Here is a 24,913-nt window from a genome sequence, read left to right on the forward strand (position 1 = left end):
ACTATTCTCATTACCCAGATGAGAAAGGCAGGCATCTGGGTGCTGCTTCATGCCCAGGTGAATAGCAGAGCTTCAGTGTGCCCCACAGTGGTCCTGCCTGGACTCCCCCAGCAAGTGGCAGCAGGACATGGGCCCAGCACCTGTGGGTTTAGTTGAGGTTTCCAGCTAGCTTAAGCAGAGACAGAGCACAGAGAGGAAGCTGGGAAGTCTCAGGATGAGGCCTGACACCAAGTCTTCAGACAGTGGTACAGAGGCCTTGCTCACATGGGGGCCTGGGGACCTCCTCCCTGTGACCACTCTGTCCAGGCTCTGGAGGAGGGACTCATCTGACCAGGGTGGGTCAGGTATCCACTCGTGGCCCAATGGTCAAACAATTTTATTATTTCTTCATTATTTTAAAAGTTGAGATATAATTCACATACCGTAAAATTCACCCTTTTAGGAAGCACAATTCAGTGATTTTAGTACACTGCACAGTGATTTAGCCTGTACACTGCACAAGGCTGTGCAGTCATCACCACTATCTAATTCCAGAAGGTTCTCATCATCCCCAAAAGGAACCCCACACCCATTAGCAGTCACTACCCATTCCCCCTCCCTCCAGCCCCAGGAGCCACTAATCTACTTCTTGTCTTTATGGATTTGCCTGTTTTGGACTTTTTTTTTTTTTGGTACGCGGGCCTCTCGCTGTTGTGGCCTCTCCCGTTGCGGAGCACAGTCTCCGGACGCGCAGGCTCAGCGGCCATAGCTCACGGGCCCAGCAGCTCCGCGGCATGTGGGATCTTCCCGGACTGGGGCACGAACCCGTGTCCCCTGCATCGGCAGGCGGACTCTCAACCACTGCGCCACCAGTGAAGCCCCTGTTTTGGACATTTTTAAATAAAGGGAATCATATAATATGTGGTCCTTTTTGTCTAGCTTCTAGCATGTTTTCAGGGTTCATCCATGTTGTTCGGCTTGGATTCTTCCCACCACCTGCGTTAGTTTCGTAATTAAATCCTGCGCACACAGAGAAACAAAATCTCCCTTGGCAGAGTCACAGCACAGAGTACATTGCGCCGTGAACAGAAAGCGCGGGCAAACTGCGGCCGGAGCGGGAGGACGTGGGCTTCCTGGCTCGCAGAGCGCAGCCTATGCCCAGCGGCCGGCGGGAGGCCGGGAGGCTGAACTTCACCGCCCAGGTGAGGCCCAACTTGGGCGTCACCACCGTGACAGCGAGAGCTAGCCGCCACTCCTCGCCGGCGCCCTGGTAACTCCACGAGAGGAGGCGATGCGCATTTATTGAGTGCCTACTGTGTGCCAGGCGTTCTGGAAACCGCGGTGGCGGAGAGGGACAGAGGCGCTGGGAGTGGATGAGCGCGCGTAACGGGCGCTCGGAGGTCCCGGCTGGTGTTTTCAGCGTTGTGACTGCTCGGGCGCTGAGTGAGGTCTGGGAGGGGCGCACGCGACGGGGAGGGGGAAGAGCGCAGACCTAGACCGGCGCTCCCTGGGGAGCAGAGCCCGAGGCCCGGCCCACTGCTTGTGCGAAGGGAGGAGCTCCAGGCGCCCCGCCCATCTAGCCCCGCCCCACAGGCCCCCAAGCGGCAGAGCGAAGGGCGGAGCCTTGGGGCGACCCGCCCTGGCGCTCGCCCCTCGCCGCGCCCAACAGGGCGGAGCAGGGGGCGGTGCCTAAGGGAGCCCCGCCCCGCGCCGCGCCGGGAGGAGGAGGAGCCGGCGGCCGGCCCGCACTGCAGCGCCAGCGCGCGAGCGGACGGCTGTGGACTCAGAACCGGGCCAGAGTGCCGAGCGGGCGTCGCGCAGGCAGACAGGCCGCGGCCGCGCCGCCGCCAGATCCCCCTCCCGCGCCCAGCCATGCCGTGCGCGGGCCCACCCTGAGCCGAGGCCTCCGAGGCCGGGCGGGCTCGGGGCCTCGGGACCGGGCCGGGGCCATGCTTGCACTGCCCTGACGATGCCGCCCGCCGCGCCCGCCCGCCTGGCGCTCGCCTTGGGCCTGGGCCTGTGGCTCGGGGCGCTGGCGGGGGTCCCCGGGCGCGGCTGCGGACCGTGCGCGCCCCCCTGCCTCTGCGGCCCGGCGCCCGGCGCCGCCTGCCGCGTCAACTGCTCCGGCCGCGGACTGCGGACGCTCGGGCCCGCGCTGCGCATCCCCGCGGACGCCACAGCGCTGTGAGTAACCCGCCGCCCGCAACGCGGGCCGGGCGGTTGCCATGGCGCCCGGCGGGCGCAAGGACTGGCGGCTGCCGGGGCCCGGCGGGGCGCGGGGCGCCTGCACCCTTCGGGGAGAGGCCGGCCGGGCAGGCCGCCGGCCTGGCGGGCCTCACAGGGCGTGGGCGCGTCCCCGGCCTCTAGAAGGGGAAACGGAGTGCGGGCCAGGCCTCTCCCAGGGCGAGGCTCCAGCGCAGTGAGGTCGGCCCGACTAAATAAGGAAAACCTGGGACCGGGGCCGGCTCTCAGCCCGCCTGGCCTCAGCCAGAGGGAAATAGGAAAATACCGGATTCTGTGCAGGCAGAGACATCGCACAACCCGGTGGGGCTCCGCTAACGCCAGCTGACTGGGGGCCTGTAGCATCGTGCGGAGGCGGGGCGGGAAGGTCTCTGAAAAACACTTAAACTCTAATTAGAGCTTAATAGGATGCAGCTTGGCCTGGGGGCATACCCAGCACTTGGGAGCCCAGGAGTAGGAAGCTAGGAGGTGGAGAGCTCTATCTGGGATGACAGGGAAGGCTCTCCGGAGGGGGTGGACAAGAATTTGATGGATGTGTAAGAATTGGCCTGTTATTTGAGGGGTAGGAAGGTGGGTTTAGGGGAAGGGAGGAGAGAACCATGTGTGCAAAGGACTGGAGGCTGGACTTGGTCGAACGTGGGTGTAGGGGTACACCTCCAGTGTGGCAGCTGTGGGGGGAAGGGGTAGTGTGAGGGAGTGGGAGCAGGATGGGTGGTGGACTGGCGTCATGAAGGGCCTCATTTGTGCAGTTTATCGTTCTGATGTTATCCTGGGAACAGTAGGGGGGTAGCATGCCCATGAAGGGGTTTAAAACGCTGAAAAGCAATTGTCAGGTTTGCATTTTGGCAGAAATAATAACAGGCAGTCTTTATGGAGAGCTTGCCTCCAGCCCGGGCCTGTGCCAAGCTCTGGTTGTGAACTGTCACACATAACCCTCATCCTAACCCTCTGAGGTGAGGTACAGTGAAGATGCCCATTTTACAGATGAGAAAACAGCCCAGAGGTGATGGTGATGTGATTTGTCCAAGCACAAGTAGCAAGTAACAGCCAGTACATGGCAGAGGCAGGGTTTGACTGTGAGGAGCTGAGGGTTGGATTGAAAGGGATTCAGGGGACTGAGATTTTCAGATGGTTGTCCCCAGAGATGGGGACAGGCTCAGGGCCTGCTTATCCACATCCCTCCGGCCCCGTTTGGGTACTTGCAGACACCTAAGCCAGGACTCCATCACTCCCTGGCTGCATGCTGGAATCCCTTGGTGGGGGTTTAACATCCCCAGGCTTATTAAACCTGGGATTTGGTTTTGTAATGTTCCCTGGGTGACTCCAGTGTGTGGCCACCTTTTATGAGGAGGACCCTCATGGTCAGTGTTCAGACGAGTTTGGATGTTGGCGGGTGGGGCAGGGGTGGGTGCTTTTCCTGGATGGGTCCTCCTTGGGGCTTTGCTGGGGGTTGGGGCTGGGGGCTGGGGGCAACCAGGTTCTCCAGGGGCAGCGGCTGGGAGCCATGGGGCCACGCTGTCATCTTGCTCCCTGCCAGCTTAAGTGTTTGCCATCACGGCTGTCTCTGTGGAGGTGGGCTTCTGGCCTGGAGCCAGTGCCCACACAGTCGTTTTGGATCCACGCCACTCCTTGTTTCTCAATGCTGTGAGTAAGGTTACATACATCTCTCGTGGGCTGAGAGCTGCTGGGGGGTCAGGCCCCAGCTCCTGCTGGTTATTCCCGCTTCCTCATCACCTGGCTGCGTTTTGGCGTCCAGGAGCTGTCCAGGAAATAAACGGCACTGGTAGCTTGGCCAGGGGCCCGCAGCAGGGTGCAGGCTCCCAGGCATAGCAACGGAGCCTGAGCCTGTTGCCTTGCATGTGTCCCCTTAGGCTCTGGTCTTGGGTTTTGGAGGTCCAGGGAGCTGGTGGCCTGGCCTGAGTCAGCAGGATTCCCAGGGTTGCTGACCCTGCAGCATGTGATGATGGGACTCTGGGAGGAGGGGGATGGGGAATAGAGGAGACTTCATGTTCTTGTTGACACTCTGAAGCTGCCTCTGGGAGATTTCCAGAGGACTGGGTGCAAAATGGTAAACTGGGCCCTTGGGTGCAAATGTTAAGGCCCCCTCACCCCGGTCCCTCAGGCCACCATCTGTGCTCTGTGGGCTGCCCCAGCCATTCTGCCTGTCCACCCTGCAAACCCCCTCCTCAGGGAGCAGGAGGTGGGTGAGGCTTCTCTTCTCCAAGGGAGCAGGGCTGAGCTCAGAGATGCCAGGGAGCCTCCCGGGTGAGGGTGTGCGTGTCCAGGGGCCCCAGTACCCCTGCCTCCTGGGTGTCACCAGCAGCCTCCTCTAGCGGGCTCAGGCCTGGCGTCTCTGTCATCAGTGTCTCGCAGCCACGCCTCCATTTGAGACTCCTTGGCCAGCCTGAGGTGTGGCAGGACAGCTGTGTCCAGACTTGGGTGGGAGGACAGGGGCTGGCTGGTGGGGGATTCGGGGCCCCTGGGCCTCGGCATGCAGGATAGCCCAGGAGTCTGAGACCGCAGCCTTTCTTGGGTTAAGTGATGCTGCTGGGAGATGACAGCCTGAAAAAGATGACGTTACTCAGTAAAATGTTGTTGCTCTCCTATTTTTAAAGCTTTTATCCTGGAGAGTTTGAACATACACAAAAGTGGGAGGAATAGTGTGATGAACCTCATGGACCCACTGCCCTGTGGCCTGGCCTACCCCTCCACACCTCCACCCCACCCCAACCCATTTTGGAAGCAAATTCCAGCCATCCTACTTTTGATCTGTAAGCATTTTGGAATGTATGGTGACACCTCGATCACACCTAAAACAGTGCATAATACCCTGATCACTTTGCATGTCCAGTGTGTTCAAATTTGTGGTTGCCTCAGTTTTTTTAGTAGATTGAATTAGGACCCAAATAAGGTCCACGCAGTGGCAGTGCGGTTAGTTGATGTCCTTTAAATCTCTGTGGATGTGTAGGCTTTCCTTCCATCTGTTTCCTCTTGTGCGATTTATTGAAGAAACCGGCTCCGACGGCACCTTCTTTTGGATTGTGTCTCTGTGTGTCCCTCTGCCCTTGGTGTTCTTCCTGTACATTGATGGTCGGGTCCAGAGCTGTGTTGTATGGTGAACCACATTTCAAGTGCTCGAGCCACAGAGCCAGCGGGCTACCATGTTGGACGGGACGGCATAGAGAGTTCTAGATGTGACAGCACTGCTCCAGGTGCTGTCAGTCATTTTCAGGTGTGGTTGCTTTTGGCTGACAGCTTTTCAGGTGATGTGAGCTGCTAATTTTGGCCAGGGGCCCAAAGTGGGCCTCGTACTGTCTTGTGAATGTTTGGGTCTAGGACTAGGCTCAGAGCAGGGACTCAATAGGCACTTGGTTTGCTGATTAAAATATTGGGGCCTTAGGGTCTTCCATTGGCTGGGGGCACCCAGGGCCTCGCCCTTCCTCACCTGTGCCCCTAAATAATAGGGGAATCTCTGGGCGACTCAGCCCCCAGGGCCTGCACAGGACATGGGTGTGAGGGAAGATGGACATCAGGGAGTAGACCCCTGGGCTTGGCGTGGGCCTGGCGTGTGTGTAACGTGTTAGATTGCAGGTGTCATGCACGTGGCTGCCTTGAGGGCTGGCGGGGCAGCGGAGGGCCCTGTCTCTGGGCCCTCACCAGAGGGAGGGCCTGGCTGCTGTGTTCCTGGCCCTGTGCCAGGGGTCTTCAAGGCCCACGTCTCTGAGGCTTTTATGACAGCAGAGCTAGTGTTAAACCAAAAGACAGATGATAAAGAGGAGGCCGTTTTGGAGGGGCTCCCTGGAAGGATCGCCAGTGTAGGTGACATTGAAGCCAAGACTCAGTGCTCACGCAGGAGTCATGCAGGGGCTGGGAGAGAGCGTCCCAGATAGAGGGGACAGCCTGGTAGAGTCTCAGAGGTGCCAGGTGATGGAGGGGCGGGAGGTGGGGCCTCTATCGAGAGAGCAGGGGGGCAGCATTGAGGGACCCAGGAGAGAAGCGTCATGATTGGCATCTTCTAGAAAGAACACTAGCTGGGGCGTGGAGACAGTGGGTTTCAGGAGGCCCTGGGTGTCCTGCGTACTCAGCTGGTCTCACCCTCACATTACCTGAGCTGCATATGATAGCTGGCACTTGGAAATGCAGACTAAGTGCACATGTAACATTAGTTTTGTGGTAAGACACAGACTGCAGATTTGTCTGAACTGTGGACAAGAGGGCACACACTGCCTTCTGTAAGGTCCCCTGGCAGGTCAGGCAGGTGAATGGGAAGGCTTCAGCTTCATCTGTGACACCTGGGGACACGAAGGGACCAACACCAGAGCATTTCCAGTGCCAGTAACCCTCAGGAGCCAGGCAGTAGCTGGGAGCAGTGAGGACAGCCACCATCCAGGAGGGTGAACACACCTGCAAAACGACTGCAGGGTGGGGAAAACATGCAAACTATCTATCTGATGAAGGACTTGTAGCTAGAATACATAAAAACCTTTATGACTCAATGCTAAAAAAATGGGCAAAGGATCTGAACAGATCAATCTCCAAAGGAGATACACAAATGACCAATAAGCACATGAAGAGATGCTCAGTGTCTAGCTTTCAGGGAAACGCAAATCAAAATTACAGTGAGATACCATTTCATACCCACTGGGATGGCTGTCACCAAAAGACAGACATTAAGGAGTGTTGGTGAGAACGTGGGGAAATTGGAATCCTCGTGCACGGCTGGTGGGGATGTAGGATGGGGCAGCATTTTGGAAAACAGTATGGCAGCTCCTCAGAAGATTAAGCTAAGCATAGAGTTAGCATAGGGCCCAGCCATTCTCCTCTCAGGTGTATGTACACCCAAGAGACACGAAACCTACGTCCACACAAAAACTTGTACACAAGTGCCCGTAGCAGCATTATTCATAGTACCTGTAAGGTGGAAACAACTCAAGTGTCTATCAAGAGAGGAATAGATACACAGAATGTGGTCTGTTCATGAAATATTATTCAGCCATGAAAAAGAATGCAGTACTGATACATGCTACAGGGTGGATGAGCCTTGAAAACATGTTCAGTGAAGGAAGCCAGACACAAAAAGCCACATGTTGCATGATTGCACTGATAAAAAATGTCCAGAACAGGCCAATCCATGTAGGCACAAGCAGACTAGTGTCTACAGCTGGGATGGGGGATGGGGGTGGGGAATGGTGGCCAAGCATTGTGGGGTTTCTGTTTTGGGGGATGAAAATGTTCTGGAATTAGATGGTGGTGGTGGTTGCACAACCTTGAAAATATACTAAAAACCACTGAATTGTAAACTTTAGAAGGGTGAGCTTTATAGTATGTGAATTATAAAACAAATCTCTGAAGAAAATATCCCAGGGGTGCACCCCACTTCTGCAGCCGCCTTGTCTTCTCCACGGTTGCCATGAGTGGGGACTCTGCTGAGCCCTTTTCTTGTGATGTGTTGCCCCAATGCAGTTGGGTTAGAACCACACTTGGTTCCATTTTACAGACCAGGAAACTGAGGCTCCCAGAGGTTGAGTCACTTCCTAGGGTCACGTGGCTGGTAGGTTGTGGCAGAGAGGTGATTTCATCAGCACGCTCTGGGACATATCCCTGGAACTGCATTCGGGGGCCTGGGGTACAGCACCAGTGACCTGCTTCGTCAGCAGACAGAGGTGGCGGTGGGGGCATCCCTGAGTGGGGCTGGGTTATGTTTGAATGGGACCAGGTGGGCTCTGGACTCAGGCCCCAGCTGCTTGCCTGGGCCTGCCCTCCCCAGCCCTTCCCACAAGCTCCCTCCTTGAAATTCCCTTGGCTGTCCCTGCTCTGGTCCTCCCCACTGACTTTCTATTTGGTTCCAGGAGGGAGGCAAGGAACACAGGAGTAGGGGACTTAGGCTCTGGGTCAGACCTGGTTCACATCCCAGCTCCTCCACTTCCTGTATGACCTTGGCTGAGTCACTCGGCCTCTCTGAGTTTCAGTTGCCTCACCTGCAAAATGGGTACCATGAGTGGATGAACCTTATGTGGTTGTGGGGCGTCAGAGGTGAGGGTGTATGGTGCACCCACGGGACTCAGTTGATGGTGGCCACGATAATCATAACTGTTGTCAGAGTGGCCCCCCTGTCCCTTCTCTGTGTTCTCAGAGCCCATTACCTTATACCCAAGCATTGGCAGGAGTTGGGCCCCTAGGACCTGCCCTGCCACAGAGCAGACAAAAAGCCTGAGGAGAGGTGCCCCTGAGCTGGTGCACATGTGCCCGTGACTGTGTTGCTCAGACCAAATGCTGCAGCAGATGGGAAACGCACAGATTAGCCTTGGGCAGGCAGGCTCCTACACACCCCTTGGCACCCAGTCCAGGAGGCCCCATGTTCAGAAGCCTTCCTGCCTCCTCTGGTCTGGCCTCAGAGGTGACTTCAATGCAAAGCCAGGTGGCTGTTGGGATGTATCATGCCTCGCATGTTTCTCTTGTGTTTTTATCTGTTTTATGCATTTGTGTGTTCGATGCCTTCATGTATGGATGTGTAACATGGTGAAGTTATGAGGCATAAACCGCACTGTGAGCTCTCGTGTTCACCTTGTTCTGTGCCCTGAGCTGATGAGGCACCATTGGAATCTGCGCACACTCGAGCTGCTCAGTGCTCCCCGTGGCTGCCCCGCTCACTGCAGCCCTCGAGTTGTCCCTTGAGGAGCTGACTGGTGCAGGCGCTTTCGGGTCAGGTGTGCCCAGCGTGCACAGACTCGGTCTCCCTTTCCCAGATCTCTGCAGGCCCGTCCTGTGGCTTCTGCCTCAGAGGTTAGGTTCGGGCTCCTCTCCGGCTGCTCTGCCATCTTGTGACAGCTGGCCGGGTGGCGGTGCCGCCACCTTCGCCCCCCACCTGGGGGGCCTGTGCCATGTAGGTGGGTGTGTGGGGACCCTGGCTCCCGAGGGGGACCCCGGCTGGGGTTTGGTTTCAAGTGAGGAAGCCATTTTGGATGAGACACACATTTTCCTTTCCGGAACACTCTGCGGCGGCCAGCGCCACAACGGGAACCCAGCCGGGCCCAGCCCACCGAGTGCTGGAATGAAAACACCCTGCTCCAGCCGCGCTGTCTGGGGTGGCGGCCGCCGCCTGGGATGGGTGCGCTGGGGCTCACCCTCCGTGCTGGCCGGCCAGGCCACGTGCCTGCAGTCTCGCTGTCGGGCAATCGCAGCTGGAAAATGCGGCTCACGTCCTTTCTTCCCGGAACACCTCGTTCTTTATGGCTTGGCAGCTGTCTCTGCCGAAGGGCCCAGTGGTACCCAGTCGCCCATGCCAGGGAGGGGGCTACGTTTGGGGACCACAGTGGGCAGGGCTCTTTCTCCCTCTGAGGTGCCCATGGGCCCAGGCCTGGCAAAGTGTGTCCCCAGTTCTAGCAGGCCTGGAGTCCACTCTTGGATCCTATGGGGCTGCCCTGGAAAGGGCTCTGTCCTGAGGCGGGGCAGAAGCCAGCCTTGCCTTTTGGCTGAGGCGAGGAATGAGGGCCAGTGCTCTGGGCAAGGCTAAAAGCACCCGGGGCCTCCAGATCCTGCACCTCTAAACTGAGCCCTATAGCCCAGTGGCCGTGCCCAGCGGCTGACTGGGTGACGGGATTGCTGGCCACGCTGGATGATGCTTCTGCCCCTGGCATTCTGGAGGCCATGTGCCGGCTCCCAGGCCGGATGGGGAGAGCCCCAGCTACCTTTGTCCCTCACTGTTCGGACTCTTGGGAGCGACCACAGGGTGAGGAGGGCAGCCTCCTGGAGCCTCAGCGTTTCCATCTGTAGAAGGGGTCGGCGCAGCCCCTGCCCTGGCTGACTGTGACGGGCCAGAGTGCAGAGGGACATCCCAGCTGAAGGCAGCACATGGGCGCCAGTGTCCATGGGTACTGGTCCTTTTCCTCCCCTTGCCCTGAAGAGTGGCCCCAAATCCCCAGCTGCAGGTGGAGGGGCAAGCTGGGCCCTCTCCTGGGAGGGTCCCCTCTTAGCCCTTCGCCACCCCCTGCCCCCAGTCTTATTAATGCCCTGACGGTGGCTGCCTCTTTGTAGGCTGATCTGGGAAGGCCCCTCTTCGGGGCTCCCTTCCTTGTCCTGGCCTGTAGTTCCAGGGGTTTCCTGGGCAGGGGATGTCACCACACCAGACGCCTGTGTCTCATCCTGGTGATGGTTCAGTCGTGGGATGGCCACGCCCGGTGAGGGAGCCCATAACATGCTCAGGGAAACACAGGCCACCTCCTATTCCGACGCCCTGGGACAAGGCGCCAGGGGGCTCTCGCAGGCCTTTCCCTGTCTTTGAGGTCCAGACCCCCCTTCTGGGCCCTAGTTTGGCGCCAGATGGGGGTGGGTGGCTCGGGCTGGCCCCTCCATGCCCTTGCGCCAAGAGCCTGCCCCCTGCCCACCCCTGCAGCTCACCCTCTCCGCATGTTTTTCTTCAGATCGGCTCTCTCTCCAAAACTTGAATTCATTAATTTAAACATCATCATTTCCGCCCCTGGAAGCCAGCCTCTCTCACCATAAATAGAAGGGAATGAAGACAGAGTGAGGTTACTAGACTCAAACTGACCCACCCCGTCCCACTGCCAAAAGGAGCCGTTACCGCGGCGTCGAGTGGGGGCACTGGGAGCCGAGCATGTGGGTGGGGTCTGGACCAGCCTGTGGGGTCCCAGGGCACCGGGACCAGCCTGTGGCCTCTCATCCCTTCTGCCTCAACCTGGCTCCTGAGGGGATGTGTTGGGGGTCCCCCGTGGCTGGGCTGAGGGAAGCCTGTTTCCCTGGAGCCCTGGGGCCTCCATGGAGAGGACAGGGCAGCTGAGGCTGCATTTCTGGAAGCCCAGCGAGAGCGGGAAGCAGGAGCCCTAGGCCTCGGATGGGGAGTGGGGGGCCTTCTGCCGCAGCTCTGTCCTGTCCTGCCAGAGGGAGGAGGCAGCTGCTGGCTCGGGCAGAGTGGTTACGTAACATCTGCAGGCGGCCTCTCCGGAGCCCATTCCCCCCCAAGCCCTGTTTCCAGCGTGGCGGCCAGCGCCGGGTGGGGTGCTGGGCTGGGGCCTGGTGCTCGCCTCCACTGCTGACCACATGCGTCTGGAATGTGCAGATGTTTCCTTGGGGGCTCCGGCTGGCCCCCAGACCCCGCCTGGCATCTGGACTGGGGAGCAGGCACCCTGGCCACTCCCCCGCCTTGACAGAGAAGGAGACTGAGGCTGCTTGGGGCTGCAGGGCAGGGTCCTGGCTTATCTGCAGCCTCCGTTTCCTCAGCTCTAGGAGGCACTGCACTTGGAGCCACCCAGGGCTCAAAAACGACCTCTCCTTGGCCTCCACCTCACACACGTCTTCCCACTCGACTTTATCTAACAGCCCCTTCCCCATCTCTCCCTGTTGGGCCCTGAGACACCCTTCCCTGCCCCTCTGCGAGAACTAGGATGTGACCAGGGGCTGAGCCCTGTGTGGGGAGGTCGGGGGAGCCACCATTGTCCACAGGATGGGGGCCCCTCAGCACCTTCCGCTGGACACCTCCAGCTTGGTGGTGGAAGCAGGGGTTCTCCCCCACCCCCAGCTCCTGCTCGGAATAGGAAAGATCGGAGCCAGAAGGACACACTCCCCCGGGAGGCTGGATGTCTGATTTGGAAGGCAGGGGGAGTTGGGGCAGCCCAGTGCTGGGGGCAGACTGGGCTCTCCAGTGACAGCTGGGCACTGTGGGAAGAGGAGAAGGAAGGCCCAGGTGTGGGGGTAGAACAGGGGTCTTCACTCCTCCCCCAACACACTTAACTGTCTCGGGTCAGGAGGGGGAACAGGAGGGGACGAGCCAGGTATGAGAAAGCCCCCATCTCCATCCAGTGCTGTGGGCTAGCCTGGTCCCTGGTGCCCAGGGAGGTGACACGTGTCTTGTGCTGTTGTGGGTGTGTGCCTGTCCCCAGGTGGTGTGTGTGGTCCCCAGGTCACCCCTCCCCCTGAGCTGGCCTGACCCCTCCAGACTTGGGGTCCCTGGAAGTTGCTGGCTTGGGCCTTGGAGGGGTCTGGGAGGGTCCACATGGCCAGAGGGTGGACCCTGCTTGGCCTAGGACCTCTTGGGTGCTGGCTGTCTTCCTAGTGGGGGCTGGCTGCTGTGGTGCTTAGCCAGCCTCTGCTGCTTCTGCCAGCTCTGCTGGGCTCCTTGCGCTCCTTTAGGTGGCTCCCTGGGCTTGCTGTGTTCCCCACCGCCCCGCTTTGTAAGACAGAGAGAACCTGAGTGGGGGGCAGGGCGTCAGTGACTATGATGATGTCACGGGGGGGTGCAGTGGAAACCCGAGGGGCTGGGGGTGGGATGGGGCTGGCCCACAGCAGCCTTGGCATTCCCCCAGAACAGTGACGGCAAAAGCAGATGGAGGGACTTCCCTGGTGGCGCAGAGGTTAAGAATCTGCCTGCCAATGCAGGGGATTGGTCCGGGAAGCCCTGGTCCGGGAAGATCCCACATGCTGCAGAGCAACTAAGCCCGTGTGCCACAACTATTGAGCCTGCGCTCTAGAGCCCGTGAGCCACAACTACTGAAGGCAGCGTGCCTAGAGCCCGTGCTCCGCAACAGGAGAAGCCACCGCAGTGAGATGCCCGTGCACCGAAACAAGGAGTAACCCCCGCTCGCTGCAACTAGAGAAAGCCCGTGCACAGCAATGAAGACCCAACGCAGACAAAAATAAATAAATTTAAAAAAATAAATTTATAAAAAAAAAAGAATCCACCTGCTAATGCAGGGGACACGGGTTTGATCCCTGGTCCGGGAAGATCCCACATGCTGTGGAGCAGCTAAGCCCGTGTGCCACAACTACTGAGCCTGCGAGCCACCACTACTGAGCTCATCTGCCACAACTACTGAAGCCTGCGCGCCTAGAGCCCGTGCTCTGCAATAAGAGAAGCCACCACGATGGGAAGCCTGCGCGCTGCAACAAAGAGTAGCCCCACTCACCGCAACTAGAGAAAGCCCACGCGCAGCAACGAAGACCCAACACAGCCAAAGATAAATTTATTTTTATAAAAAAGCAGATGGAGATGTGGAAAAGTGGCTGTTCAGGGCCTTGAGGCCAGGTGAGGACTCCACCAGTGTCTGCCTCCAGAGGCCCTCCTCCAGTGTCCTCTCTGCACCCCCACCACACTGTTACCCGTGGCACGCCCCTTACGGATGTTCCGAGGCAGCCCTGGCCTGTGGTGATGCACCTGGCTTTTGTCCTGGTTCTGCCTTCAGGCTGCAGGAGCTTTGCCGGGCAGGGTCTTTCTCTGCACTGTGGGCCCTGACCAGACCCAGGTGAGTCCTGGGGAGAAGGGGCTCCCTGGAGCTGGGAGCATGGGGAGCACGTGGCCAGCACTCATGACGGGGTGAGGCTGTCTTCGTCAGTCGGGGGGAAAGCCTCCCGGGGGCAGCTGGGCCAGGCCAAGCTGGATAGAAAACTTAGCTGGGCCCAGGATGGCCAAGAGCCATGGGCCAGTAAGGCCAGGGATGATGGTGTCCTGCCAGGGTGGGCGTTGGCTGGGACACTGAGGTAGACCCGGCTCCCTCCTCCTGCCCTGGTTTTTCTGGCACTGCAGATGGCTCCCCGCAGCTGCCGCTAATGATGGATTTTCCAGAAAATGGGATGTGGAAAAACATTGTAGGGATTTTCCTTCTTTCCTCTTCTGCTTGAGGCCCTGGCTGGGGAGCTGTCCCTGGTGCCCCTGGTGGGTGTCTCATGCTTGCACTCACCCTTGTGTCCCACTGTCCCCCAGTCCCCGTCTCTGGATCATCTGACTGCCTAGGGCTTTTGCTTCTGGGCCCCTGCAGCTCTACTTCTCAGAGGCACGGATTCCACAGCTGTCCTCCCTTTAGCCTCAGAGGAGCCCCTGCTTGAGTCTCACTGAAATTTCTCATGGCACAGCCGTCCCCACTTGGTGCGTTGTACTTGACATTGGGTGGAGTCTGTCTGCCTTTCCCTGGTCTCCTGGCCTGCCTCAACCCATCGCGGGGATGGTGTGGATGCCCCAGCAGCCCACCTCTGGGCACACATGCTCATGTGCAGTGGTAGAGGGCCTTGGCCTGTACTGGGAGACACCATGTGTGTGTCTCTTTTTTTTTTTTAAAGCAGATGAGACTGTCCCAAATTGTTTATTAGGTAGCAGTTTTACAAGCATTGCTTCCGTTAGCAGTAACAGCAGTGCTGGAGAGCGTTATGCCTTCTCCAGGCTGCACCGCGAGAGCCTCACCGTGCTTTGGTGATCCGCTGGGTGTCAGGATTTCTTCTTGTAGCTTTATGGAACGGATCAGTGAGGATAAACTCAAAGAATTTGTATGTGGAATCTTCGCCAACCATTAAGAATCCAGGGCTCTGCGGCCGTGCATTGGCATCGTGCTCACTCCTCAGCAACAGACTAAAGGCTTTGAGCGAACTTCAGTGGCTTAACACAGTGATGCGCAGGCGCCATGGGCTCCCTTAGGCCTGGGCGGCTGCAGCTGCCATGACACACGCAAATCCTGTGTCTCCTATATCCTGCTGGGCCTGGTCTCCCAGTCTGTGCGCTGGATCGGCCGGCCGGGGTTGGGCGGGGCTGCTGTGGAGGGCACGGAGCACCCCGGAGGAAGGCCGACTGCTGCCTCCCCCACTGCTCTTGGCTTGCTTGTGAGCGCCCAGCTTGGCTTACCCAGTGGCACTGCCAGATGGAAGGGGGAAGCTAGGCTCCGTTGTGAGGGGCAGAGGTGACCCTGCCAGAGGGTCCTGTCACTATGTCCCCTGGCCCCCAAGGGCGTCTCTGCTTCTGGAGTTCCTGGGACCCACGCTCTGGGCATGGGCTCCCTGTCACGCAGCCTTTGGGGGAAGGGACCTGCGTGCGCGCGCACACACCCGCCAGTATCCAGATGGGAAACCCAGCTGTTCAGTGGGGTTGTCTGGGACCCCTGGCTCGGGTGAGTCGGGTGGAGCTCCAGCCTTGAGCCCACTGTCAGTGGACCGTGCCGCTTCTTGGAGTGGAGGAGGCCTTGCCTTGACCTCCCCGGTTGGTGTGGCTGCTGGCCCCCCTTGCCCAGCCCATCGCCGTCTGCTCCCCTCTGAAGCCCCCGCTCTAGGTCCTGCTGGGCATCCTGTCTGTCCCCTCCTGCACCGACTTTCTCCTGCTTGAAGAGCAGAATGAAAGTGTGGGAAATGGAGGGGCCTGCCTGCTCTCAGGAGTGGGGTTATTACCGTGCACCCCTCCAGCGCTTTCTTTAGAGTTTGAACAGTCACGGGGAGCGGGGGGACTGCATCTTGCAGCTGCGTTTCTCCTGCCTCTGTGGCTAAGCGGGGGTGTGAGCCACACCTGCTCACCAGCTCCTGTCACATCTCATGGGTGAGGGGAAAGACGTCTGTGCCTCGGGGCGTGCATGTGGCTGTGCTGGTGCCCAAAGCAGTTGAACTCTCAGGGCATGCGGCGTTACTGGGTGGCACCCACACTGCCGTTTTGCGCTTGTTGCCGGGATAGAGCCTTTGCCAAATCAGGTGTCCCCCCAGCCTGCACAGTCAGGCCACTGGTCAGAGCAGCGATGGGGCTGCAGGTCCTCTGGGCTGAAACCTCCGTCCCCATGTGGTCCCAGCAGGAGCTGCAGCCCCAGCCCTGACCCTGTGGGACCCCTGTCCAGTCTCATAGGTCCCGCTGCTGGGAGGACCCTGCCCCTTGCAGCTATGTAGCTCTTTTGACTGTGCCCGAGGTTCTACTCACAGCCCTTCTTGAGGAAGCCCCCGATTCAGGGGAGAACTTTGGTCTTGCCCACCTTTGCCCACCTACTGCCTGTACCCTCCTGCCTGAGGCCTTATGATTTGGAGGCTCCCTGTGGCCTGCTGCCTCCCCAGGCAGGCTACAGCCAGCATCGGCTGAGCATGTCATGTCCACATGCCGTCCACTCAGTGCCAAGTCTCCCGATGGCTGCCCCCTATGCAGAGGGAGAGACCAGGCTCCCAGGGGTTAGCTGAGTGCGTCCAGTCCCCCTTTCCTCACTCCCTTGGTGGGGGCCAGAGGGGGACAGGAGCCCCTTTGGGCCTGGCTTCCCTCGTATCACCTGCAGGCAGGTGGTACCCCTCCAGAAGTCCCCCAGGTGGCCACCTGGCTGTGTTGGAAGCCAGGATCACGTGAGCAGCCTGACTGAGAACTGGCCCCCAGCCAGTATTTGGGTATAGGTGGCCATGAGGCCCCATGTGGATAGCAGGTCCCCAGGAAGGAGCAGTGGTCAGGGGCTGGGGTGGGGGCCATTTCCTGAGCCTCATTCCAGAAGTGGTCCTGGACATTGTGAGCCAGGCAGAGGTATCATACCAGGCATCCCAGCACCACCCCTGGGCATGGTCTTGGGGTCTGGGCTGGCACTCAGGCCCCTGGCTTCCAGGAGGGCCTTGTCTTCACACCAGCCAGTTCTTATTAAGTTCTTGTTGTATGTGGGGCAGCTGGAGAGAGCAAAACCCATTCCAGAGGGTGGCTGATGGAGCTGGGCTTCAGGACACCCCTCAGGCTGCCACGGGAGCTCGGATTAGAGGGACTGTGAAGTCTGGGCGGGTGCCCAGGGATGGGGGTCTGGACCAAGCTGTGGCTCGGGTAGGGTGGGGGAGTCTGAATGTTTTAGGAGCTGGGTTGACAGGACCTGGAGACAGATAGGCCTGGAGGAGGCATTGACAGGCCAGGGAAGGGCAGACCTGGTGAGAGGCATTCTGGGGACATCAGAGGGCCAGAGTGACACCTGGAAGGGCAGAGGCCCCAAGGGTGGGAGGCCCAGGCCTCGTCAGTTTGGAGACTATGGTGGGAGGTATAGACCTGTGGGAGCACAGGGAGGCCTGGGAGGAGTGGCGACTGGAGGTGTCCACTGAGTCAGGCTGGTCCAGGGTCCCTGCCCAGGAGGTGGACGGCCGGGTGACTGGCCTCCACCTCTATGCCGGGCGGGGAGGTGGAATTGTTGCCTAGAGAGTGTATCCTCGGAAAGACTCGCGAGGGGCTGGGGTCATGTAGTCATTGGAGTGTAGTCACTGGTGTGTCACCACCACGTCACCTGCACTGGGGGTGATGGTAGACAAAAAGTGCTGTTGTTCTGTTTTCATGGTGTTTCTCCAGTTATGAGACCGGGTGTTTTTCTGTGTATCTGTGACATTTGTATATCTTTCGTTAATCTTGCCTATTTTCATCTTTAGCCTTTTTTTTCCCCTTGGAGTAACTTGCTTTCTTTATGGTTTGTTAACAGCATATGTGGAAAGGGGATTATGGGCCTTTAATCCATCATCTAAATTGCTAGTGCTTTTCCCAGCTTGTAGTTTGTTTTTTGATTTTATGATATTTTGTGTGTAAGTTGCATGTTTTTGTGCAGTTGGATCTTTCGACTTTTGATGTTTTATTTCTGCTCATAGTTTCATGCTTTGAGAACCCGTGACTCTTCTCCCGTGTCTTGCACCATGTTCGGTTCTCTGATATGGTTCTGTTGACCTTGAGGGCCTGGGATTATGGAGATCCAGCTCTAACTCTGGTGCCCAGACCCCAGAGACTTAGCACGGGCTGTCAGTACTGCTCTGCTATGGGGTCGTCCACCAGAGCCCCCTTCCCGTTTGTGTGGTCTGTGCCACATTCCCCCCACCCTCCAGCTGGTAGCAGCTGGGCCCCTGGCCCTGGAAACCCCTGGGCTTCCTTGTGTGTTCTGAACCCTGTGTGGAGGGGTGAAGCCTGCCCTACATGGTGCAGTCCTGCTGGGGGAGGGGGCAGGGGGCAGGGGGTGGGAGGGGAAGGGGCAGGGCATGGATGGAGTGCTGAGGGGCCAGCTCTCTCCTGCCTTGGGCTCTCCAGATGAGAGTTCATTCAGGTCTTCCACCTCTGGCCCTGGGAAGAGGGAGCTCAGAAGGTGGGAGGCTGCAGCTGGAGAGCATCTGAGGTGGGCCCGGGTGGACTCTGTGCCATGCCTTGGGCCCCAGCACTGACCTGCAGCTGCTTTGCTCTCTAGAGATGTCTCCCACAACCTGCTCCGAGCGCTGGACATCGGGCTCCTGGCGAACCTCTCGGCGCTGACGGAGCTGTGAGTGTCCCCTCCAGGGCTGCTGCGGGATTCCACGCACTGGGCAGGTGGCGGCTGCCTGTCATTGTTGCGGTTGAGGGGGCTCGCGTCAGACCATGTCGAATCTCTCCTTTCTTTTAGGGACATAAGCAACAACAAGATTTCTACATTAGAAGAAGGAATATTTGCTAATTTATTTAATTTAAGTGAAATGTAAGTTTTGTTGGTTTTGGTGGCTGTCGGCAGCTGGGCCCGTGGCCCCCACACCTGCCCTCTGAGCCTGCCCCGCCCCCTGCAGAAACCTGAGCGGGAACCCGCTGGAGTGTGACTGTGGTCTGGCCTGGCTGCCGCGTTGGGCAGAGGAGCAGCAGGTCCGTGTGGTGCGGCCTGAGGCGGCCACGTGTGCTGGGCCCGGCCCTCTGGCCGGCCGGCCCCTCCTCAGCGGCCCCCTGTTGGACAGCAGCTGTGGTGAGTGCGGGTGGGCGGGACACACTTGGTCCCTCCCTGCCGGACAGCTTGGCCAAGAAGCCGGCGGGAACCCTGCCGGTTTTCAGGGGTCTCCAGCCTATGGTGGCAGATGGGGATTGGGGAACAGCTGCACGAGAGAAATAATTACAGGGGCTAGGACAGACTGACTGGGGGAGGGGTCGCAGAGGCCCTCTGGACCAGGGGACCACGTAGGTGTGAGGCGGGGAAACCAGTTTGGGGGTGGGGGTGAGCGCCACGCAGCTGTTGGAGGGTCGGAGATGATGTGATCTGGGGTGTAGAATGGGGTGGGGTGCACCCTCGGGACCAGCCTGCCTGCCCCTTCCAGGTGAGGAGTACGTTGCCTGTGTCCCTGACGACAGCTCGGGCGCCGTGGCGCTGGTGGCTTTCTCAGCTGCCCATGAGGGCCCGCTGGCCCCTGAGGCCTGCAGTGCCTTCTGCTTCGCGGCTGGCCGGGGCCTCGCGGCCCTCTCAGAGCAGGGCAGGTGCCTGTGCGGGTTGGCCCGGCCTCCCAATGCCTCTTCGGCCTGCCTACCCTCCTGCTCCAGCCCCCCACTGCCCCCCGCCCCCACCTGCCGGGGGCCCACCCTCCTCCAGAACATCTTCCCTGCCTCCCCAGGGGCTGCCCTGGTGGGGCCCCAAGGACCTCTGGCCTCTGGCCAGCCCGCAGCCTTCCACGTCACTGCCTCACTGCCAGTCAGCTCCACGCGCTGGGACTTCGGCGACGGCTCCCCTGAGGTGGACATTGCTGGCGCGGATGCCACTCACCACTATGTGCTGCCTGGGCGCTATCCCGTGACGGCCGTGCTGGCCCTGGGGGTCGGCTCTGCTCGGCTCTGGGCAGAGGTGTGGGTGGAGGCGGCTCCCGTAGCCCTGGAGCTCATGTGTCTGGCCTCTGTGCATAGCGACGAGACCCTGAAGCTTGGCGTCCGAAACCGTGGCGGCTCTGGCCTCGAGGCCACCTACAGCATTGTGGCCCTGGGCGAGGAGCCAGCCCGAGGTGGGGCCGCCCCGCCCCTAGGCCTGAGTCGGGGTGGGTGGGGCAGCCCTGGTTGGGCACACATCGATGCCTTATCTCTCTGCTCTCTGACCCCCCAGTGGTGCATCCGCTCTGCCCCTCGGACACTGAGATCTTCCCTGGTAACGGGCGCTGCTACCGCCTGGTGGTGGAGAAGGCGGCCTGGCTGCAGGCACAGGAGCAGTGCCGGGCCTGGGCCGGGGCCGCCCTGGCTATGGTGGACAGTCCTGCCGTCCAGCACTTCCTGGTCTCCCGCGTCACCAGGTGCCTGCCCAAATGCCTCTGGTCCTCGGAGAGGCTGGGAGGTCGGGGGAGGTCCCCAGAATGCTGGGGTGGGGATGGAGCATGAGCACATTGGGGTGTCTGGAGGTGCTGTAGCCAGCCAGCCTGGCTCTGGGGATAAGGAACCATGTTGTGCCCACGTGTGGCCGTTCCTATCAGCTCTCTCGGCACAGATGTGGACACGGGGGTGCCCACTGTGGGAGGTGCACCCCCTGCCCTGTATCCTGCCCCCACTGTCCCATTCTGGGCCCCTCCTGGCAGGGACTGGGGAGGTTCTGGTGTGACCACGGAGGCTGCACTTCCTCCTGCTGCTCCCCCCTGGGTGGTCACTGCTGCCAAGTGCTGCCCATGCACGAGGAGCCTCTTGGACGCTCTGGCTGCCCAGGCCTGTGGGGGCATGCGCTCTGTAGTGGTCACCATAGGTGGCCCCGCCTGGTCTCTACTCAGCCCTTAGCACCTGCAGTGGCTAGGGGGCGGGATGGGATGGAGGCTGGCCCCCCTCCTCTCCCAGGGTCCCTGTGTGGGAAGGGACTGATTGGACTGTGGGTCACCCTGGACTTCCCGAGGGGAAATCGAGGCCCAAAGCAGTCATAGCCCTTGCCCAAGGTCACTTGGTTCCCAGGTAGTAATGCAGCCCCAGCACCCAGCTCTGACCACAGCACCTCAGCCACCCCTGCTGCCTGTCCCTCTGTCTGACCCTGTCCCAATATTTGCCCCTGTCCTTGTATCTACAAGCCCTGCCTCCAGGAGGGTCTCTCTGCCCTGGCAGAGCTGTGGGAAGTAGCCTGTTTGGGGGCTGATATATGGGTGTCTTTGTCCCCAAATGCCACACCTGGAGCCTCACCTCTGGGCACACACAGGTCTACGTGGCCCTGGGCCAGAGTGAGATGGAGCTCCATGAGGGTCTCAGCTGGGCCCCTGGCCCCATGGGATAGGTGATTGGGTGGGCACTGGTGTGGGCCTTGCTTGCCAAGTCATGTATGAGCCTCAGTTTCCCCATTTGGAAAGTGGGGACAGGCAGAGCCTGCCTGACAGGCTGCTCTGAGGAGGGTGCCCCCAGAGAGAGGGCAGAGGGAGGGGTGCTTGTCTCTGGGGAGCCCCTGAGCACCTGCTCTTCCCTCTGTCTGCCTGCAGGAGCCTGGACGTGTGGATCGGCTTCTCAGCTGTGGAGGGGGTAGAGGTGGGCCCAGCGCCGCAGGGTGAGGCCTTCAGCCTGGAGAGCTGCCAGAACTGGCTGCCTGGGGAGCCGCACCCTGCCACAGCTGAGCGCTGCGTGCGGCTCGGGCCTGCTGGGCAGTGCAACACGGACCTGTGCTCGGCACCGCACAGTTACGTCTGTGAGCTGCGGCCCGGAGGTGCGCTGGGGCCCCTGGGAGGCTGGGGAGCACCTGCTGCCCTGGCCCAGGACACCCCTCCTCCAAAGCATACAGGGTCCCTTGGCCACCCTGGGAGCTCCTCCCATCCTGGCCAGGACAGCTGCCCCTGGCACCCCAGTTCATTCCTTAGCTGTTCAGTGTTTGTTAGGTGTTTGCTGAGTGTCTACTGTCCCGGACTGAGCCCACACTGGACAAAACAGGTGGAGGGAGCCAGGGGCTACTGCCAGGTGGCTCAGTCCCAGGTCTGGTCCCACCCTGGGCCCCCAACACACTCCTCCTTGGCCTGGGAACAGCACCTCATTGCACACTTGCACCACAGGCCCTGTGTGGGACGCAGAGAACTTCCTCGTGGGAGCACCCAGTGGGGACCTGCAGGGGCCCCTGAGCCCCCTGGTGCAGCAGGAGGCCCTCACAGCCCCCCGGGAGCCCGTTGAGGTAGGCTGGCCTTCCAGGTTTCTTGCCCTGGCTGTTGCAGTTCCCTTTAAAAAACAAGAAGCCTTTTTCTGGGCCTTATTAACATTCTGCGTCTAGTAGAGTCAGTGCAGAGGTGAGTAGCACCCAGGCCTGGCATCGGGAGAGCTCTGAACGCTCCTGAGCCTTTTCTCTTGGTGCTTGGGGATTTTTTAGAAATGAAGGTACAATTCCTGTTGCTCACAGATGGTTTTGACCTGATTTTTTTCTCCTGAGTGACATTGTCTCCCACTGTGTGAAATGAGGCCAGTGGGGGCCTCTTGAAGGCCCATCTGGTGGCTCCTCCCCTCTGACCTGGTGGGTGTTTGGGCATCGGGGTGGGGCCGGCTGAGGGCCGGGGTCGGTGGAGCTGAGTGGCCCCCCTGCCCTGGCAGGTGATGGTGTTTCCTGGCTTGAGCCCGAGCCGTGAAGCCTTCCTCACTGCTGCCGAGTTCGGGACCCCGGAGCTCGGCGGGCCTGCCCAGCTGCGGCTGCAGGTGTATCGAGCCATGCGAGGAACAGGTGGGACTCCATCCTGGCAGTGGGACCTGGGAGGCTCGAGCAGCCTCTCTGCACTGTGGTGTCTGCTGGTCCCTTGCCCACTGGACTGGTCTCCAGCCTCAAGGTGGACAGTGGGGTCCACAGAGATGCCAACTCATGCTGGGGATCCCAAGGATGGGTTTGGTGGGGAACTTGCTGGGGCTGGGGACTCACTGGGGTCAGTCAGCTGGCCTGGTGTGGGGAGGGTTAGAGGAGTGATGGTGGGGGCCGGGTACACTGCCTGGCGAGACCTCATGTTGTAGCAGGGCGTCCTTATGATCTGTTAGCAAATTGGGGTACCTGACACCCCTCCTTTCCTTGCAGGGGCCCCAGGAAACAGCAGCGAGCCCCAGAGTAGGTCCCTGGAAAACAGGACTGAGCCCATCCCTACATGCACACTAGAAGGACACCCGTGCCCCAGATCCAACATCTGCCTGCCTCTGGACACCCCCTGCCACCTTCGGGCCTGTGCCAACGGATCCACATCAGGGCTGGGGCTCCCTGGGGTCTCCTATGCATTGTGGAAAGAGTTCCTCTTCTCTGTGCCTGCGGGCCCCCCTGCCCAGTACTCGGTGTGTATCACTGGCCTAGGTGCCTTCTGCCTCCCCATCAAACACAAATAAAATGCAGATTGTTCTGCACAGCCCTCCAGGTCCCCTAACCCACTCGCCTCCTGCCTCGGCAATGCTCTCCTCCTCTGCCAACCGTGAGAAGCTCCCGCCCCAGGGCCTTTGCACTTGCCTTTTAAGGAGGACTCTTCCCCTCTCTGGGCAAGGCTGGCCAGTGTCCAGAAGTCCCTCCCCTGTCTGGGGAAGCCCCACCCCTGCCTGCATCCTCTCTGCCCTGTGTGTTTTGTCTGTCCCCATCTTGAGTGCCTTGGAGGCCCCTGTGAAGCCTGGTGGTGTGTGAGTGAATGAGGAGTGTTGAGACCCCTGTAGGGGGTGACTCTGGGTTACCCCAGGGGGGTTCTGCAGCCCGCTGGAGCCCCTGGCCCAGTGCTGCCTACAGGCCCCTGACCCACTGTGAGGACCTGACACAGGCCCAACCCCCTCTCCTGTAGGTCACCTTCCACGACCAGGGCAGCCCCCTGCTCCCTGGTGACCTCATCAGCTTGCAGCACGATGCCGGACCGGGCGCCCTCCTGCGCTGCCCCCCAGCACTCAGCGTCCCTGGCTCCGAGGCCCCGTACTTCTCCACCAACGTCTCAGCCTGGCTGGCCCACCTGCCTGCCAAGCTGGAGGCGGCCCCGGCTGGCCCTGCCTGTGCCCTGCGGCTGCTTGTTGCCACAGAGCGGCTCACCCCTCTGCTGGGCCTGAGCCCCAACCCAGGGCTGCGGCGGCCAGGGCGCTATGAGGTCAGGGCCACAGTGGGCAACAGCGTGTCCAGGCACAACCTGTCCTGCAGCTTCAACGTCTTCTCCCCGGTGGCAGGGCTTCGGGCCATCTACCCGGCCCCCTACGACGGCCGCCTCTACATGCCCACCAACGGCTCGGCCTTGGTGCTCCAGGTGGACTCCGGCACCAACGCCACGGCCACTGCACGCTGGCCTGGGGGCAACGTCAGTGCGCCCTTCGAGGCTGCCTGCCCTGCCACTGTGGCTGCCCTGGTGCCTGGCTGTGCCCACGAGGCCAATAGCACCCTGTTCTCGGTGCTGGCACTGCCCGGGCTCAGCGAGGGCGAGCACGATGTGGAGGTTGTGGTGGAGAACGGTGCTGGCCGGGCCAACCTCAGCCTGCGGGTGAAGGCTGAGGAACCCATCCGAGGTCTCCGCGCCACGCCCAGCCCTGAGGCCCGAGTGCTGCAGGGCGTCCTGGTGGTGAGTGTGGGCCCCGCCCTGAGACAAGGTGCCTATGCTGAGGGTGGCCTCTCCCCAGCGAGGAGAGCACTTGGCTGCCCGGGACAGTGGGCTCAGTGTCGGTTTCTGGGCAGGTCCTGTTCAGTGGTTCCTCAGATGGTTCGTTAATTCCTAAGTTACTGGGGAAGTCACCTGTGAAACAGTTGCTCTGAAAATGCTTCTTTTTGCTCTCACATTTCCTGCACGAATTGTCGAACTCTCCACCCACCTCTGACCTTGTTGATCCTGGGTGTGTTTTCGGGGTCCTGCTGTGTTCCCACCTGGCTAAAGTGAGCGCTTTTTGAGGTTGGGATCTGATGCCACCCGGCCACTGTTGTTGCCACTCCGGGAGCGGCTGTCCCTGTCCCTGTCCTGGGAGTACCCACCTCACACAAGGCAGCCACCAGTTCTGCAGCCTTAGCACAGGAGCTGTTGGGTGGTTGTGTCCCCTTCCCCTGGCTTCCCTGTTCACACCTGTTCTATCAGGTGACTCAGGTAAACATCCAGAACCATGAGGCCCATTGAGACTCACGTGCCTTCCCAAACGGCACTGTGCTGTCCAGCTACGGGGGCCTGAGCAGGAGCCCTGGGGTGGGGGTGCACAGACTGAGGTGGGTTGGCCCAACCCAACGGGTGTTGGGTTTATTTTACAGATGAAGAAACTGAGGTACAGAGAGATCAGGATGTAACCAAGCCCAGGCTCAGCCCCGCACTATGTGGCCTCCTTAGCCTAGAG

General features: G+C 60.1%; 1 protein-coding gene across 3 annotated transcripts in view; it reads left to right on the forward strand.

The window, feature by feature from the left end:
• Positions 1-1,948: 1,948 nt before the first annotated feature.
• The window catches only part of PKD1 (polycystin 1, transient receptor potential channel interacting), a gene marked incomplete at its 5' end in the record, with an annotated part of 47,196 nt that continues 24,231 nt past the window's right edge, over positions 1,949-24,913 (forward strand). For all 3 annotated transcript variants that reach the window (XM_082670670.1, XM_082670669.1, XM_082670671.1), the window contains 11 exons: positions 1,949-2,163; positions 18,141-18,212; positions 18,333-18,404; positions 18,490-18,659; positions 19,006-19,677; positions 19,776-19,959; positions 21,112-21,332; positions 21,673-21,788; positions 22,199-22,325; positions 22,668-22,915; positions 23,404-24,159. In XM_082670670.1, coding sequence (XP_082526796.1) covers positions 1,949-2,163; positions 18,141-18,212; positions 18,333-18,404; positions 18,490-18,659; positions 19,006-19,677; positions 19,776-19,959; positions 21,112-21,332; positions 21,673-21,788; positions 22,199-22,325; positions 22,668-22,915; positions 23,404-24,159 — 2,853 coding nt within the window. The remainder of the gene's footprint in view (positions 2,164-18,140; positions 18,213-18,332; positions 18,405-18,489; positions 18,660-19,005; positions 19,678-19,775; positions 19,960-21,111; positions 21,333-21,672; positions 21,789-22,198; positions 22,326-22,667; positions 22,916-23,403; positions 24,160-24,913) is intronic.

Source organism: Grampus griseus (genome assembly GCF_964374135.1).
Source record: "Grampus griseus genome assembly, chromosome: 14".
NCBI lineage: Eukaryota > Metazoa > Chordata > Mammalia > Artiodactyla > Delphinidae > Grampus > Grampus griseus.